Source organism: Falco rusticolus, chromosome 4 (genome assembly GCF_015220075.1).
Source record: "Falco rusticolus isolate bFalRus1 chromosome 4, bFalRus1.pri, whole genome shotgun sequence".
In the NCBI taxonomy this organism is placed as follows: domain Eukaryota; kingdom Metazoa; phylum Chordata; class Aves; order Falconiformes; family Falconidae; genus Falco; species Falco rusticolus.
Genome location: NC_051190.1, coordinates 33,659,572 through 33,677,461, shown reverse-complemented (window position 1 = coordinate 33,677,461; position 17,890 = coordinate 33,659,572). Strand labels below are relative to the sequence as shown.

Here is a 17,890-nt window from a genome sequence, read left to right as displayed (position 1 = left end):
GGGTTTAGTGTTTGTGTTTACAAGCGTACAAAGTTTATTCTCCCTGTGATGAGGATATTTGTTAGAATGCTTGGGATTTTTTGGGTTATGGCTGTTTTTTAAAAGCAACAGTATTCTGCAATGAAAGTCAACACAGGGTTTTATATTCAGCTAATGTATAGTGTAAACAGTAAAACTCTCCTGTGGCAACACTGATGTAAGATCTACCTTCTGCTGGTGGCAGGTGCTCTATATTCCCTGTGCTGATAGGCATTTGTGTGATATTTGGATCAGTTTGACATGGATGGGGAGATGCCCCAAACTGCAACAGAAGAGCACTTTCAATTGAGCATTGAAATTAGGTGCTCCTAGCACATGCTGGGCAGGCAGCAGGGCTTGCGTCCACAGGAGACTAGGCACATTGCTGTGTGCTCCTTGCATTGTTTTCAGACATTCTTCTCTGTACCTTCCCCCAAAAAGCAAAGAAAAGCTGGAAGCTGTGTTCCCGTGTCCTTCCTCACCCCTATTTTGCCGCCCCTTCAGCTACTTTCTTGTTGCACAAAGCAGTTGGGATGAGGGCAGAAGAGTGCCGTGTTTCTGAGTCATTACTTTGTTTTCATGCTGGGTACTTGCCCTGTGTACTTTGCTCAGCTCCTAAGGGTAGCCTGATACTGCTTGGCACAAAGTCAGTGTATGTTTTTATAGCAAACCATGCCTGAAAGAAGGCAGACCTGTCAGGGTGGAATTGAAGGGCATTAGGAGGACTTGGGAGTCGCTGGGCAGAAGACGTCAAAGCAGGCCTCTCCTAATAAATATTGTGGGTCTGGTAAGTAGGTAATGGTATGTAACAGGGAAAGTGTTGGGGTTTTCACATGATAGATAGACCTAAGGCAGATCCTAGCGTTTTGAGTCAAGATCTGGAGTTTGAGCTTTTCCCCATGTTGGTACAGCACCAGAACAAATCCCACTTTCTGGAAAGCATGAGAGCATTCTCGTTCTCTGACACTCTCTGTGATTGAGAATGGGTTAAGAGAAAGGTCTCAGGTCTTGCATTCATTCTGGATTTCTGAAGCTAATTCCTGGCAGCCCCACAGATTTCCTGTGTGATTGGGGTAATATTGCTTTGTCTCTCATTATCGAGGTTCCCTTAATAGTTCCATGTTCACGTAGATTGTTTATTTAGATAGCCTGTTTTAAGGAGTAAGACATAAAATATTAGGGCTTTATGGCTTCTCTGTACAGGTGAATGTGCACGTCCCATCTTTAGTCTTTGTGCTGTGGCAATGCAAATGATTACAGCTAATGAGCCAGCTGGTTCAGCATTGTGAACTCAGGTTTGTCACACCCCATGGCAGTGCCTTGCTGCAGGATAGTTTTTCACTGCCCCAGAGGCTGTTTAGTAGCACATCTTCAAAGGGAGCTATTGAGACTGAGGCCAGTGGTTTCCAGATAATGTATCTGGGCTGTGGAGCTCATCGCTCATGAGCGATTCTGTAATTTTCTCCAGGGACTTTAGATGCCTTGATGGTTTGTGGGGGAAAGGAAATCCACAAGTTTTGAGCAAGCCCTTCAGATACACATGGTGACCCTGAATCCAAACTAGAAGGCAGTGAGGATCACTGCAGCAAGATGTGGTTGGGGAGCAGTGTTTCATCTCTGACTTTTTCAGAAGATGCAGTATTGAATGGAAGAGTGTGTTTGCCCTTCTCTTCTGAAGAAGGCTGGTTGTGAAGGTGGTGGGATATCAGAGAGGGAGGTCCAGGACTCTGCTTTGAAGCAGGGGGAAGAAATCCTAACTTACATCTCCTGCATCCTTTGAGTGCCCAAGTTGCTGGCCTTCTTTCTTCATCTCTTCATGAAATTTTTCATGTCATCTTTCCATTTGGTGTTAGGTTGAAATGCTGAAGTGTGTTGCAATATCTCATTATGATCAGCTCAGCAAGTACTCAGGAAGCTTGGCTGCAAACTCTTCTGACCTGGACATCAAGGTTCTGTGCTTTAAGTCACCTCTTACAAAACTGAGAATAGAGCCTGCCTAAAGTTTTTCTGGTAAATTATTTTTTTCACCAAATTAATGCACCTTCAGAGAGATCAGAACAGTTCATAACTGGAGACTGAATTTGCTAAATAGCCTTTGTCTTTCCACAATTTAGAAGTCAATCTTGCTAAATTTCAACACTTTCAAAAGTGTTTAGAAATCTTAAACATGAAGTTTTCAAGATATTTCTAATGTGATTCTTTTGAAAGTTTTAAAAGTATGTAAAATTTCATAACATTGGTTCAGGATTAATGAAATTTTTAGTATGATCCAAACATGTTTTTAGTTTCATTAAGCTGTTAGTGTATTTTAGGTGGTGGTGGTGGAAAAATACAAGTGTTTTCATTTCAGATTAATCTACATTACTACTACTACTACTGCTGCTTATTACTATTATTATCATTATTGTCATCATCATCCACATTTTGGTAGTGAGGCAAAAAAACAAAATACATGCCCTTCTGCAAAGTTAGGATATTGCCTTAATTTCACATATCCCTTCCAAATACAGAATAGATCAGGGTTTTCAGGTTGTGCCTCTCTCTAATGCCTGCCTCCAAAGGAGTGCTAGTTTGCAAGGTGTTTGTGTAATTTAAGGCTAAGAGAGTGTGTGCACTGCGCTCAGTAAGTGTGACACAGTGAAGCAAGGTCAAGCCCAAGCAGCAGAGACAAAGCTTTTGCTGTCTTATGCAAATTGAGGAGTTTTTCCTACCAGCAAGCTGCTAGGAAATACAGCTCCATGTTTCTGGAGTGGGAAATAATGCAGTGTCTGAACTTTTAGATGGGTAACATCATGAGAATATACCTTTTAGCTTTTGCTTTTTTGGTTTACTTTCCCTAACGTTCAGAGGACCAGACCTTCTAACAAAGTTAGTTACTCAAAAGCTCCCACTAACTTTCTCCCCATGAGGAACAAACATGAACCTAGTAGAAAAACCACAAACTGGCCTCCATTTAATCAAGTGCTTATTTCAGGGAAAAAGTCCAATATAATGCAATTACAGACACCAGTGTTTTTAAAAGACATTCCCTGAAGCCCAAACACTCACAGAGGAGAAATGCCAGGCAGCAAAAACCTCATACAAAGCAATGATGAAAAGGTAAGAGGGAGAAAAACCCTCTCTGATTCTTTTTTTTTTTTTTTTTTTTTTTAATACCTATAGTTCCACCCATCACTGCTGCGAAACATGTGTTTGCAAAATTAGGTGATAGAAGCAGAGAATGCCAACTCAGCACTGTGTGTGAGGACCCATCTTATTTGCAGTATCCATCCTATGTAGCAGGCTGGTATTTAACCATCCCCAAAAGGAATAAATTACTGTATTGTACATTAAATTGCATACATGGAGATTTAATGTAATAAATCTCATAATTTATTACATAAATTACATAATGTAAATTACTGTATTTTACATTAAATTACATACATGGAGAAACCCAAAACTGCTAGAGGACAAAGCAACAGTAAAACAAGCATACCCAAGTGCCCCAGCATCAGTCATGCTCTGCAGAGCCATCAGGGTAAGAGGCAGTGGAAAGTGATACTCACAGAACTCCACCAGCAGATACTTAGTTTCATTCAGCGCTCTGTCAAAGTTGCTCTTTTTCAGCAGGAGTACGTTGTTCTCCTTTTTCATTTTGGGGAGTTTGGCTTTCTTTGGATTTGATTTGTTTGGGCTTACGATGTCCGCTGCTGGGAAACCTGTGAAAAACAATAATGGTAGAAGGAAAAAATGTTGTGTCTTCATCTTGTCCTGCCTTTATCCAGTTACCGAGAAAGAAAGAAGCAAAAGAGCACTAAGCAGCAGGGTTTGCTGCTCAAATGGCAGCTGTTCTATCAGCCTAACTAAGAAGGTGATAAGGTTGATAAAGGAGTCTACTACCAGTGGAGCCAACTGTACCTTTCCACAAGATTAATATACTTCCCCATGTTTAGCAGTGTTTGGGGGGAAAAAAGTATACGTAGGGTTGGTGGGTTTACTGTTTCTGTAAATAATCAGAACCCTGGGTGAGAGAGCGCAGAAGGAAACACACCTGCAGAAGCACCAGTCCATTCATAGTGTACTTCTCTAATTAGCCTGCTTTTGACACCATTACCCAGCACAGAGTTTCAGACAAAATAGTAAGTGAGATGCCTGGGACAGTATTTGAGGGCTGCTCCTTTGCCTAATACTTGGTTGTCTGTTGCACTTCTGGAGCTATTACTATGGATCTGATTCAGAGGATGCTGTGGTCAGGGAAAACTCTCACTGCTTTGTTTATATAGTTCTAATGTCTGTATTTCTTCAGTGCCTTGTCTGTAAGGCTTCCATCTCTGCCTAAGTTCCAAGTTGTAGCTCAAGATACTACTTTGTGGGTTAAACCAGATGATTTTGCCATTGGTTTTCAGTGGTAGCACAATTTCATGCAGCTAATACCTGTACAGTAAACTGAAGGGACCAAATGTACTATTTCATCCTTAGGATAGCTATCAACTGTGTGAACTAGCTAGTCTTTTCAGATCATTTTAAGAAATATCTTACAAAAAGATTAAGAAGGCATAATTTACTAAGAAAATATTATTTCTGTATCTGCCACTCTGTAATTGTAGCAGAAATATCTTTGAGCCTTAAACTGTGCTGAAATTTGTGAACTATACACCCAAAGCTATAGCCTCTCTAGAGGGGACCAAGTATTCTGGTGGTTGTTTTGTCAGCACAGACAAGGACAGAGCTGACTTGAGGACATGTGGGTCCAGATTAGTAAAACTAAACTGATAGTTGAAGAAATTGCCTTCAGTAATGACTTCCGCTTGAGGAGTGGTGAGTGCTGCTTCGTTCCTTCATGCCCTTAGACTAAAGGATGAAAAATCTGTTATCAGGACACTACTGCTGGAAGGGAGTGTTTGTGATGGTGGTTGATGTGGTAGCCTCCATTTTCTTGAGGGTGAAGGATCTTGGCTGGCACATTCCTTCAATTTAGGTTGTTTTCATGCCTGGTGTGAGCGGGGCTGGGTTTCAAGTGAACTCCTTCCTATCAGTCTCAAAGGCTTTGGATTGTAGTGCACCTTGAGCTGTGTTCTGTTAGCACTCCTGGGCAGTGCTTAATGAAATCAGAGGGAGCTGTGTATTCAGGCTGCTTGCAAGATAAGATCGAAGGTAAATACAGATGCAGAAATCAGGTACTGAAAGATAAAAAAAAAAGGCAGAGAGGTAAGTCTGCTGTTTGACTTTGTGGTCTTTTTCTCCTCGCAACAGGCTCTTTTCTGAAGATGTCTTTCAAGTAACATCCTAGGAGGGTTAAAAAGCATCTTTCAGAAGTAAAGGAAAAAACCTAACTGGGCCCATTTGATCTGAACAGGCCCGGTTGTAAGCTCAGAACACAGCCTGAGGCTGCCAGAGCACAAGTAGGATGACAAAACCATTTGCTTAGAGAGCTGGTGTTCTCCTGTCTGCCACTGAAACAAATAGGAGTCAATTCAAATCCCTTCTGGAAACCTACCAGGAATTAGGCATCATTTTGGAAAGGGCTTCTGATGTCTATGTCCTGGAAGAAAACTGCAGTAAGAGGAGGATCATACAGCAGTCAGTCCTGCCAGGGCAGATTTACAATGAGGAAAGGAGTGGGATTTAGCAGAACTGAACACAAAATTGAAACTGGTGGAATACAGTGTTTTCTTTCTTTTAGGCATACAGCAGATCAGGTCACAGTTCTGCACGTTTCTTCATCAGTGCTAACTGCTTCTGGCTCTTTCATTTTGTGCTTTACTGTTTGAGAGCTATGAAAAATCTGCCTTCTGCAGAAGTCACAGGCCACAGGAAATGTTGGATGCACGATAAATGTAATTCTTGAGCATTCTGCTTTGTTACCACTCACACCCTGGAGATCCGTTGTGTTGTTGACAGCCATTGACACATGCCTCACGTGTGAGCACCTTCTGTTTACATTTCTCTGGTTTGCCTCACAAATACAATGATTTTAGAGTCATGTCAGTTGCTGTTACTTATTGGCATTGAACGCTTTTAAACTGTCATTACATCTACACTTGCAATACATAATGCTAGAGTGAAAGTAACTGTATTATCCCTGGGAGGTCGGTGTGTACTGTTGGCTATTAAATAAGGAGAAGGTTGTTGCACAGAAAGGTTTAAAAGCAAAGCTGGATCCATTGAATTGAGGGAAAGATTCCCTTAGATTTAATGTGGCGGGTACATTCTTAAGGAATTGATTACACTCAAAACAAGTTTATCAGAAGATTCTGCATCTGTGAGTAAAATCCAGTTTTCTTGACTTCCAAAGCTGGGCTTTAAATAACTGCAGTATCATCCGTTCTGTCTCTTCTGCATGTACCTGTATGTAGCGTAGGAAAGACTAGGAGAAACTGGAAGCGCTGGAATTTTCTTTGCAAGTTTGTTTTACAACATGTATCTTTTTCAAAGTTGCACACTTCAGCTGAAGTGCAAAGGAAATGGAAGTTTTTGGCATTTAACGTTTGCTTGCCTAGTGTTTATTTTGTGTTCATTCCATGCCCCTAGTGAAAAGAGAACTCACAAGGAAATAAAAGTTTGATGAGTTTTATTGGTGTGTAAATTCAGTGTGAATCGCCATCTAGTGTATATTTAAGACATAGCATAATTACAGAGACCATTTTAAATCAAGGTGATAAATAGTGTCCTCAAAGCACTAAGTAGCAGCATTTTATTTTTGTAAAGAGGCAAAGTAAAATACAAAATTTACAGGAATCAAGAGAGAGAGATTTAGAAAAGGACTTTCAAGTGAAAGTTTAGAGATGAGATGCGTTTCATTCATCAGCTGACAAAGATTGTAATGAAAAAACAGTGCACAGTCTCTTTGCTGGAAAAGGAAGAATGCTTATTTTAAGAATCACATAAAATAAGGGGGAAAACCGGAAGAGGTGTGCAAACAACCTATTTATTCAAGCTGATTTGTGTTAATTTATTCAACATCACAAACCAGACAGCATCCAATATCTGGCTGTTTTTAAATGTGTTTTCTTTCATTTCAGATGATAGATTCCTGTAGGTGTGCATCTGATTTTTTGCCCCACTGTCTGATAAAACATCATTTATCATGAGAAAATTTATTAAATCATGGATTCCTCAGTGTCTGTGGATTCTCAGGTCACCTTGCAGATTATTCCATGGGTGCAGCAGGCTTCTGACATCTCAGATTATTTCATATTATGATGCTATAAACCAGTGCAAAAAGGAACGGCCAGAGTATTTCAACTTTGCAAGTGATGTCTTAGATGAGTGGTCACGACTGGAAAAGGTAGTATTTTTCTTTTACTTCATAGACATTGGAACAAATCTCAGATGATACAAATCAGTTTTCCTGATGGATACTAGGTAGTATGAGCTGCGAAGTAGAATGCAATATTTTATTTTCTTTGTCAGAAATATAGGTGTCACTTTAAGAGAGTAGTTGCCAGGGTTGATTTGCCTGGTCTGGAGTTATGTTGGATTGAAATGAAACCTTTCAAGGTTTGTCATCTCATTTTAATACATTCTGCTGCATTCTAGGATGGAAAACAACCAGCAAATCCGGCTTTTTGGTGGGTAAATGATGAGGGAGAGGAGGTGAAGTGGAGCTTTGAAGAGTTGGGATTTCTGTCAAGGAAAGCAGCTAATGTACTTTCTGAGGTGTGTGGTTTGCAGAGAGGAGACAGAGTTAAAGTAGTTCTGCCTCGTGTTCCTGAATGGTGGCTACTGAACATAGCCTGTATGCGAACAGGTAAGTGATCTTACTGATCTCTTGGATGCAGAAAGAAAATAAATAGAAGATACGAAAAATATGCTAAATTAATGTGAAAAAAAATGGGGCAGAAATGTGCTGCTGTGCCCTGTACAATTCAGCTTTTGCGTAGAAGGAGAACTGGCAGCACCCACACAGGAACCAATGAATGCAACATTGTGCTAGGTGCTGAACAGACATGGCCAAGTTAAACAGCATCCTCAGTTGAAGCCAGTGAAGGTTGAATGACTGCAATCTAAGACCAGATTTGACCAGATACATTATCAGTGTGGACACTTTTATTGCAGTAAGTTATGTGTCTAGACTGGTTAATAATTCAATACAATATTATTTTGCTCTGCTGTTACAGTTTTGCAAATTCTTAGGAAGAATTTGACCCATTGCATTTTTAGACTGCTAAACATCCATGATGGAACAGTTCAGTATCAACAGGAACATGATCAAATGTTTTTTGTCCCACTTCTAAGCTCTGTGATTCTTGCAGGTTGTAAATGGAGTTAAGTCTCAGAGAATCCAGTTCTTTTGTATCCAGGATTTACTGGACTATGATGTGGAAGTATCTTTCAGTGTCTCAGTGCCTCAGATTCCCAACTGTAAAATTTGGTAGACACCTGTGAAGGTGCAAGAAGACTGAAATCAGTCTGTAGGTAAAGTCTATTGAAATGCATGGGAAAAGGAGGTATAGAAATGCACTTAATTGATTTCCACCCCTGAAAATATGATTTCAGTCACAGTGTACTCAGTATCCAAACTTAACGTTTGTTCACATTACAAAATGAATCCAAGCTTGAGGGATTTGTTGACTGAGCAGTGTATGTAAGCTACCTGACCTCAATCTGTTTATCCCATACCCGAGTTATTAATTTCTTATTTAAATGAATAATAGCTTTATTCCAGATGAAAATAATCCAAATGAATAATCCTTATATGTATACTTAATTAAGGAGATGGTAATCTCAACGCTTCCTTCCTGAGTTACAAATCATGAAGTGCTCAAAACCACTCTAAATCTAGATCTTACTCATGATCTAGATACCTTTAATATGGATGACACAAAACTTAACATCCGTGTTTCAGGGTTTGGAAGTCTTTCAGAGCCAGATGATCCCAGGTCATTCCTAGGCCACAAATTCACCCAAACTCTGCCTTCAAACATGAGTTATACTTGACTCCTCCCAAAGCATAAGTTTTTGGCAAGTAGTTCAGCTTTTCTATGGCTGGGGTCATGTCCTGTGAACATAATAAAGAGAAATGGTCAATTTTCTAAATTGCTTGTTGCTTTTTTCCAGGAATTGTCTTTATTCCAGGAACATCCCAATTAACAGCCAAAGACATCTTATACCGACTCCAGGCTTCAAAGGCCAAGTGCATCATTACTAATGATACACTGGCACCCGCAGTGGAATCCGTCATGCGCGAGTGCCAGTTTCTGAAAAGCAAACTAATTGTAGCCAAAGGGAGCAGAGATGGGTGGTTGAACCTCAAAGAACTCCTTGCGTGAGTATCCAGATGTTTTACCATCATCCTGTGAGGTGAAGGAAGCAGTGTCAGTCTGGTGACATTTCTGAGTTTGGGGATTAATTTTCAAACTACAAATAAGTTACATTTTTGCATCCCTCTGCCAACTCATTGTAATCATTGCATTAAGTACTAATCCCTTCAACACAGTTTTTGGGAGCTATATTAAGGTCTTTCAGCTTCTTATTCAGCAGCCTGCCAGCTTTTAAAAGCTCTTCTACTGTGATCACAAGACAAGCACGCAGGATGCTAATCTTGCAGTTGTTTTGTGCGTGTCTTCTAGAGCCAAGCCTAATGCCTCTTGAATTCAATGAGAAGATAACCATTGTCAGCTCTTGGTGCTCAGCTAACATAGTATCAATTATTTCTTCCCTTGACTGTCTTGGTAGCCCAGATGATCTGAATTGTTTGTCAGTCTCTTGAATGTAAATGGTATAATACATGTCTAAGACCATCTTATTTATCATAATAGCCTGAATATGGCCCTCATTGACTTCAGATTGGGAGACAGTATGTGTTGAGGCAGAAGTTGCTTTTGCATCTACCTGCTGTTCTGTAACAAGCACCTTGCAAAATAGTTGTGGACAAAGTCACTAGAATATGCTGTAGGTGCTCACACCTTGAAAGTTGTGGCAGACAGAGCGCACTTGTGACTAGCAAAATGTGCTCTCTAACTCTTACCTGTGGTGTCTGATGCAACTGTCTATTTAGTGAGTTCATGTAGTTTTGGGCCGTTTTCCTGTTTATCTCCTAAACCTTAAAAAATACTGCTTCCTTTGAGAAAAACTACACATAGTAACTGTCATATACTGTTTCTTCTGAAGGGTGACATCTGCTGACCATAAATGTGTCAAGACAAAGAGTCATGACCCAATGCTGATCTATTTTACTAGTGGAAGTACAGGCTTTCCAAAAATGGTGGTGCACTCCCACAGCAGTTATGGCATCGGATTTGCAACCAGTGGCAGGTATACCTTGCATTTGCTTCCAGTGTCCTGATGTAAGTGACATGATCACAATTACATTGAAAATATGACCAGAAAAACTCCACTAAATGTAAGCATTTCACGAGTACAGCATCTTGATTCTTCCTCACCATTCCCCCTCACAGTGCAACCCTTGTTATTAAAAACATTTTGAAGACTTGAGTTGAGATCACTAAACACAGTGTTCTGTTGCTCAGAGAGCTGGCTGCAGAGTAGCCAGTAAGGATAACATCCTTATAGCAAAACCAGATAAAGTCTAGTGCTTTAGTATTATATAAAACTTCCTTGACAACCAAAACAACCTTGAACCATAGCATTATACCTTAAAGGTTACAGTTCAGTTTGAATCTGTGGCTTGGTACTGATTTGTTTTCATTGAACATCTTTTGTTTATGCTTCCCAAGGAGTGAGAAATTTCATGAAGATCAAAGGATATATTTCCCAAGGCATTCAGAGTTGGAAGTTGGTGGTATAGAGTGCAGACAAGTAATGTGGTTAGTTTCCTAGAGAAACAAGGTGTGATTCAGCTGATGTCTCTAATCCACAATGGGGGGAAAGCCTACTCCAAATGATCTGTTCAGATTTTGATCTAGATCCAGATTCTGCAACTTAAGCCAAGGATGTTTTGTGCTGTTCAGGAGAAAAGCAAATGCTGGAAATGTTAAACAGGAAGGAATGAAGGGAAATAAGAGAATGTTTAAGATTCTTCAATGCTTACAAACTTTCTAAAGAGCAGCCCCACTTGCTGACACCACATCTTCTAATTCATGCCCTTTAATTATGCTGTGACCTGTGCCTGAGTCACTCACTCTATGAAGCATTATTTTTATCTCTGCTTTATCATCAGGTACTGGATGAATTTGACTCCTTCAGATATAATGTGGAATACCTCTGATACTGGCTGGGTAAAATCAGCTTGGAGCAGTGTTTTTGCACCGTGGATCTGTGGATCGTGTGTCTTTGTACACAATATGCCACAGTTTAAACCAGCACTTATTGCTGAGGTAAGAGTAACATTTTATACTGTGAGTTTCATTCCCATTTTGCGTAGATGAAGCAAACAGGCTGGGCTCCAGTGCATGAGTACCCACTGCTCTGTAGCAGTACTTCCCACATCCCAAGTGAACATCCCTCCCTTTGGTGCCCAGTAAGCTAGAGGAACAAGTGTTTTCCCTCCTGGCTAGGCCATGTGACATGGCTGCAGTCTAGAGGAGACGTGGTGAAAGATGCAGGATGAAAAGAACTCGGGATCACTGCAGTCTTGTCCCATGTATAGCCTAAAGTTCACTTCAGATTTCCAGCTACTCTGGGCTCAGAGTGAGCATGGACTAGTAATCAGAGTATGGCATAGACCTGAATAGGGGCCCTGTTATCCTGAATTTTCAATGAGTTGCCAGAATGCCTAGTCCTCCTCTCTACCATTTTGCACCACCAGCCAGCTGGCCTGTTCTCCTCAGTATTGGCCACCTGTGTGGAGAGGAGACCCAGACTTTCTCAAGAACAAAATATGAAAAGCTTTGGTCTAGTGCACTATTGTCACTTAGTCTTGAGCCTGGGACACAGTCACCTTGGGAAGCAGAAAATCTTAATGAGCTGCTACTGTCAAATGTCATTTTTTTACATGAGTGACTGTTGTTGGACAGAAAGTACTATATTTTCTGCAGCAGTGGGCCTGACTGTTTCAGCCGCTCCAGTTAGGATTCATAATCACTAATTCATAGTCATTCTCTGTGTTGAATGTATGTTGCGTTTTTATGGTTTTCATTTTGCAGACATGTGAGCACATAAGTTGTGTTCATCACCTGCACATTTACAAGGTCAGACCCACCATTACGTTTTCTTTTCCACAAAATAACTTTCTATTTTTCTAGACTCTCTCAAGATATCCCATTACTGTCTTTTGCACTGCTCCCACTGCCTACCGCATGCTGGTCCAACATGATCTGAGCAGGTACTGCACCTCTGTTTCTTTCAGGGTTTGCAAAGAGAAGCTGGGATATAATGCTGTGGCTGACTGTTTAGTTCCTTATGTTGCTTATTTTTTTCAATTAAATGAGATCTAATTAGCAAGATTTGCTCTCAGAAGAGAAAGCTACATTCTGAAATATGAGAATAACTAGTTACACCTTAGGCCATTCAAGCTTCAGGAATGGGCCTTTGAAAAGATAGCCCAAGGGAAACAAGTGAGGTTTTTTACGTTGTCATTTCCTCTAAACTTACAGTTCACAGTTAAATTTAAGTGAAGGTTTTGTGCAGCACAGGATCAGGGGTTTACTGGATTTGTTTCCATATGCCTGAGTGAAGTGAGCGGTTAGAGGACTTCCACATGCTGAGAGTTATTCGGCAGCTGTTCCCGCCAGTTTGTTAACACTGCAAAATACTCAGCTTATGAGAAGTAGTGAGTGTGATTTGTAGAGTTCTGACATCTTCAGTAAGGTACTTACTCTTCTTACATAAGTCTTTCATCCCGACAAGAGCCAACCCTGGTTTAGCAGGGAGCTCAGGCTCTGTATTCCTATTCAGCCTTCCTTTTGCTCTAGAAAATTCTGTGTCTTATTTCATCTTGGATGTTGGCACATACTCAGCTTTCCATTAATATCTGATGTGCTTATTGAACTTTGTCCTTTTTTTGTCAGCTCTTCCTAGAAAACACCTTTGCTTACTCTTTTTCTAGAAAAAAACCCCCTACTTCCAGTGGCACAGATAAACCACGTTATCTTCAGTGGTAACATGAGCAATCTAGGAGTCCAGTCCAGGTCTGTGTAACAGGACGATTATTGTCGTTTCCAAAGTAGCTTGTGAAGTTTTAGGCATACTTACTTCGGAAGTTGAAGGAGACTGTTCAGATAAGATCATTCACTGCTGTTTCCAGTAGTTAAGAAAACTATTTTATTCACAATTCCTCTCAAGCTACAAGTTCATGAGTCTGAAACACTGTGTATCTGGAGGGGAACCACTCAATCCTGAAGTGATGGCAAAGTGGAAAACCCAGACGGGGCTGGATATCTATGAAGGTTATGGCCAGACTGAAACAGTATGTTTGCATTATTTCTTGCAGTATGTCCTTTCAAAGGTAACAATGCTAGAGGCACAGTATGCTTGATAAATTGATGGAAAAGGTGAGAATCATTTGAATGAACTTTTTTTAAAAAAGACGCTATATATAATTATGGTTATACAGTTCCAAAATCAACTAGCTGCATATTTTAGTGTTATAGTAGATCCCTTCATCATCTTTACTTAAAAGGCAAAACTAAAAAAATAATTTGCTCTGGGTATCAATTTGGCCTGTCCAAGATTTTAATGAAAAATATTAAATCAGTTCACATCCCAGACTTCTCTGTAAGTGAACATTAACGAAGCTATTAAGAGTCAGATTTCACGCATTCTCTCCTCTTACCCTTGATATGGTCCTGAATTAATTGTTCCATTATTGAAATAAGATCTGTAATGATTCCACATCTGCTGTCTTGCGAAGTCAAGTGTTTGCAGAAGAACTCACTGGCTCAGACTGAGCACAGGCAAACTCGTTCCACAGGGCTGACCTGAAATGCCTCTCAACCCCTCTCTGATGTGCTTGAGAACCACAATGCTTTAGTCCTGATTCAGCTCTTGTCACAACAGTCATGAAGAGGTGTTGTGCCTAATGCAAACAATAATAAAATCGACAAGATGTTGCACAAATTAAAAAAAAAAATAATCTATTATGCAGGTGACAATATGTGCCAATATGAAAGGAATGAAAATTAAACCTGGCTCTTTGGGAAAAGCTGTTCCCCCTTATGATGTGCAGGTATGTTGATACGCCACATCTGAGCTCAGCTGCAGTTGTGGGCACAAGAGTAAGGGAATATTGTCTGTGTCCCTTCTCTGTCCTGTACTGTGCTATAACAAGATATTTCACTGAGCTGATCAAAGCAGTAACAATATGTCCTTTCTGCAGATCATAGATGACCATGGGGCTATTCTGCCTGTGGGAGAAGAAGGCAACATTGCCGTCCGAGTTCAACCAACAAGACCATTCTGTCTGTTCTCTGAGTACTTGGTAAGTCTGAGTTGGTCTGTCTGTGCCTGCTGAGGAGCTCAAGAGAGATCCAGGACAAAGTTCTGTTGATTACTCAAAGAGCAGAATTTCATCCAGGATCCACACAAGGTCTCACTAGGTTGCTTGAGGGCTTTGAGCCTGATCAGTCCATTGTTCTGCTATTCCAGGAACAGACTGATTGGCAGAGTAGAACTTCAACAGGTAGAACTGCAACATGAACCGGGGGTACCTTGTTCCAGACCTGTACCCGGTCCTTTGGTTAAGGATTAGTGAAGGAGGCCAATAAAGACTACTCTAATGTGTCAGAAGCTCAGGGAGGCTTTCTGAAAAGCCATGTATCTTATTCCCTCATACCACTGTCAGAGGTACACCAGATTGATCTTTTAAATCTTTAAAAGGGACACATTCCAGCATGCACGTATCTCTGGTGTCAGAGAAACAATTTGTACAGTTGCCTGTCATGTAGATGATGGGCACAAGATCTACAGCACAAAACCCTCAAGTGCAGATGATCATATGGCATACATAGAAGTAGAGGCAGACGTAATCTAACATTATTATTTGAATGGGAATGCTCTGCCCACTGAAAGCAGAACAAGCTTAAAAAAAAAAGTGTCAGAAGAATGGCCATTTTGGTTAAGATCAAAGGTCCATCTAAGCTAGTACTCTGTGATGGTAATGAGTTGTAGTACATACTTAAAGGAAACAGTTAAATATAACGAGTTTCACCACTGCATTTGAGCCATCATGTTGAATAAGCTTTGGGGAACTTGTCTGTGTTTTTAATACTCTTCTGAACCCCCATGATATTTGGATATTTGTAGCATCCTCAAACAACTTACACGAAATAATTGCTTGCTATATGATAAAATCTTCTTTTGGTTCAGTACTATTACTTCAGGCTTTCATTATGTCTTCTTTTGTCAGGGTGTTTTTTCTGTGTAATCTAGACCCGATAGATCAATGTAGATGATGAAGTTTTTCCTCTAGGTCATCTCATTTGTGTTTTGGCTTTGAAGCTTAGGGGTGAAAGTTTTCCATTGACAGGAGGTTATTGTGACAACCCTTTGCAATGATAAGTCATTTCTCTGAAGAGAGAGAGTGGGTTGTAGAGTTTAGTAATTTCTGATGGATGGGCATTTTGATAGAGCACGGCCTTTTTTCCCTAGAACATGAATCCATATATACACAAATGCTCTTTTCCACCTCACGTATTTCTACCACAAAACTAATTAAAATTAATTGAAGACATAAAATAGTATTGAACATAGTTTGAGAACAACTTAAAAATTGTATTGACCCTTTTTAGCACCACTGCAAAGTAAATGCATTACATTTCACTAACAGTCATATGCATTTTTTTAAATGTTTGATTGTTGTCAGGGTAATTCAGAGAAAACTGCTGCCTCGGTGTGTGGAAATTTTTATGTCACTGGGGACAGAGGGATTATGGATGAAGAAGGATATGTCTGGTTTGTTGGAAGAGCTGACGATATAATTAATTCTTCTGGGTAAGCCAGTTGCTTTTAGATTTGCTCATTTGCCTGTTAAAATTCAGTCTGGAAAGGCAAATTGAATAGGTAGCTTGCTACACAGCTGCATCTACATAAATACTTGCGTTGCCATTATATCTGCATTTTCTCCTAGGTATCGTATTGGCCCATTTGAAGTTGAAAGTGCATTAATCCAGCACCCTGCAGTCTCAGAGTCAGCTGTTGTCAGCAGTCCTGATCCAATTCGAGGGGAGGTAAAAAGAAAAAAAAATTATATATATATATATATATATATAAAAATGCACTTTATTCTAAGGATCAGGCTCCCTATACATACCAGGCTTCCTTGGAATTAAATATTTTGCAGATTTTTGAAAACAAAATGGGTTAAAAAATTTTTTAAACTATACCTTGATAGAACTTAGAATTTCAGAATTATTTTCCTCTTTGCTGGGCTTGATGTGGAGAAAAAAAGTTTGGCTCTTCTGACTGACTGTAGCATCTTTTTGTCTAAGAAATAGAATTTGGATTATTTATCTTTTTGTCACTAAGCATGGTGGCAATGATACCCAGAGTGTTTAATTTTTCTTCTTATATTTTTCAACTTTGCAACATTTCTTTGAGGGTGAGATTTTCCGCTGTCTTTTTTGCTGTTAAAATTTTGGAAAGTCTAGTAGTGTATAAAGTTAAGAAGAAAATAAAGTGGAAAAACAGAAAAAAAATCCTGTGCTGCAAAACACATCCTTCATAACACTGTATTCTGTAATAAACAGACAGTGAAAAGGAATATTAAAGAAAAAGCTCAAAATTTTGGATTGTGAGTTTTGATACTCAGTTTTGGCAACAAATATATTCCTTTATTCCCACATCTGGAAGTTAATGGAGTCCCTTAACTTTTGTGGCACAGGTAGTCAAAGCCTTCATTGTTTTAGCTCCTGCTTTTATATCGCATGATCCAGAAAAATTAACTTGTGAGCTTCAGCAACATGTCAAGAAGCTGACTGCACCTTATAAATATCCGAGGAAGGTAAGTACTCCACAAAAAGATGGGTATCAAAAATTGAGGTTTTTGTTCTGCCTTGGCTTCTTTTCAACTGCATTCTGACAAACACTCCAACCATAGTTAAATAAAATAAAATGAAAGTAAATTACAGGGTCTGTTGCAACAGTAGCCTTGGGTTCAATGTATGTCCTAGAAAGGACCGAAAGGGAGGAAATCGTAATGTAACTGATCTTTATCCAGGTCCAGTATTCCTTTTATGAAATCTAGGGTTTTCACAGCCACTCAAATGGGCAAGGCATCCAGCTCTTACCTTGAGCGCTGTTCAGACTCTCAGCCAAAGCAAAGGGGAAATTCCTGCTGGCATCAAAGGGGTTGGAATTTTCATCCCTTACAACCAGAAAAACACAACTCCCTGTCCTGACAGGTGACATGCTTATCTCTTCAGGGTTGTGGTACTTGTCCCCGCAAGTACTGCCTGTGTGGACAGCTAAGATACATAGCAAGGAATTTCACCATCCCAGCCCCAAGCTGTGCAGCTTCGCATTTTTTTTATCCCAGCCATAATAAAAGTGTATCTTTCCTTGCACCTGGGAGATTAATCAGAATGTATTTGGCTAAAAGTGACTATTTTTGCCTTTCAGGTGGAGTTTGTTCAGGATCTGCCGAAGACAGCTACTGGGAAAATCCAGAGAAAGGTTCTAAGGAACAAAGAGTGGGGAAGAGTATAACATGACCTGGAAACGGAGGAGAGAAAATTGCCCTCATCTGTACCAGCTGTAGCTCATTACACTTCACATGTGGTCATGACCCAGAGCACTAGGAGAACATATGGAAAAACAGGCTACAGAAGAAAAAAGATTATACTCATATGTGTGATATTAGAACCACTTTTGCCATCAACATACAAATTTTCAGAATGCAAAAGTGCAAGTAATTAAGAATGAGTAATGGGAAAGAAGGAACAGATTTGGGAGCTTACAAAGGTTTAATATTTTTTTTACTGGAATTAGTATAAATGGCTTCCTTAAAAAAAACAAAAACGTGTAACTGCAACATTTTCATAATTACAAATAA

General features: G+C 39.9%; 2 protein-coding genes across 9 annotated transcripts in view; one reads left to right on the top strand and one right to left on the bottom strand.

The window, feature by feature from the left end:
* The window catches only part of PDILT (protein disulfide isomerase like, testis expressed), a 31,163-nt gene extending 25,479 nt beyond the window's left edge, over nt 1–5,684 (bottom strand). Inside the window, exon 1 of the mRNA XM_037382628.1 lies at nt 3,567–5,684. Coding sequence (XP_037238525.1) covers nt 3,567–3,765 — 199 coding nt within the window. The 5' untranslated portion in view covers nt 3,766–5,684. The remainder of the gene's footprint in view (nt 1–3,566) is intronic.
* On the top strand, nt 646–17,856 carry LOC119145873 (acyl-coenzyme A synthetase ACSM3, mitochondrial-like). Of its 8 annotated transcripts, none has more exons than XM_037382623.1 (14): nt 646–805; nt 1,872–1,967; nt 7,540–7,750; nt 9,061–9,268; nt 10,114–10,257; nt 11,123–11,279; nt 12,147–12,226; nt 13,186–13,309; nt 13,988–14,068; nt 14,219–14,320; nt 15,704–15,831; nt 15,968–16,067; nt 16,721–16,840; nt 17,458–17,856. In XM_037382623.1, exons 2-14 carry the CDS (start codon nt 1,878–1,880, stop codon nt 17,542–17,544), a joined length of 1,632 nt encoding a protein of 543 aa, XP_037238520.1. In that variant the 5' UTR covers nt 646–805; nt 1,872–1,877; the 3' UTR covers nt 17,545–17,856. The 8 variants fall into 8 exon arrangements, 7 of the variants coding, with proteins under 7 accessions (XP_037238520.1, XP_037238516.1, XP_037238518.1 ...); XM_037382619.1 differs by having other exon boundaries at nt 734–819; XM_037382618.1 differs by lacking the exons at nt 646–805; nt 1,872–1,967 and adding exons at nt 5,715–5,922; nt 7,023–7,288.
* The last annotated feature ends 34 nt before the right edge of the window (nt 17,857–17,890 follow it).

What these genes read in the sequence shown, in the direction of transcription:
- LOC119145873 (XM_037382618.1), top strand. Translation starts at nt 7,088, where the DNA reads ATGAGAAAATTTATTAAATCATGGATTCCTCAGTGTCTGTGGATTCTC. An exon ending in GTCCAACATGATCTGAGCAG is followed by an intron (nt 12,227 to 13,185) that starts GTACTGCACCTC and finishes ATTCCTCTCAAG; the next exon opens with CTACAAGTTCATGAGTCTGA. An exon ending in GTTATGGCCAGACTGAAACA is followed by an intron (nt 13,310 to 13,987) that starts GTATGTTTGCAT and finishes TCTATTATGCAG; the next exon opens with GTGACAATATGTGCCAATAT.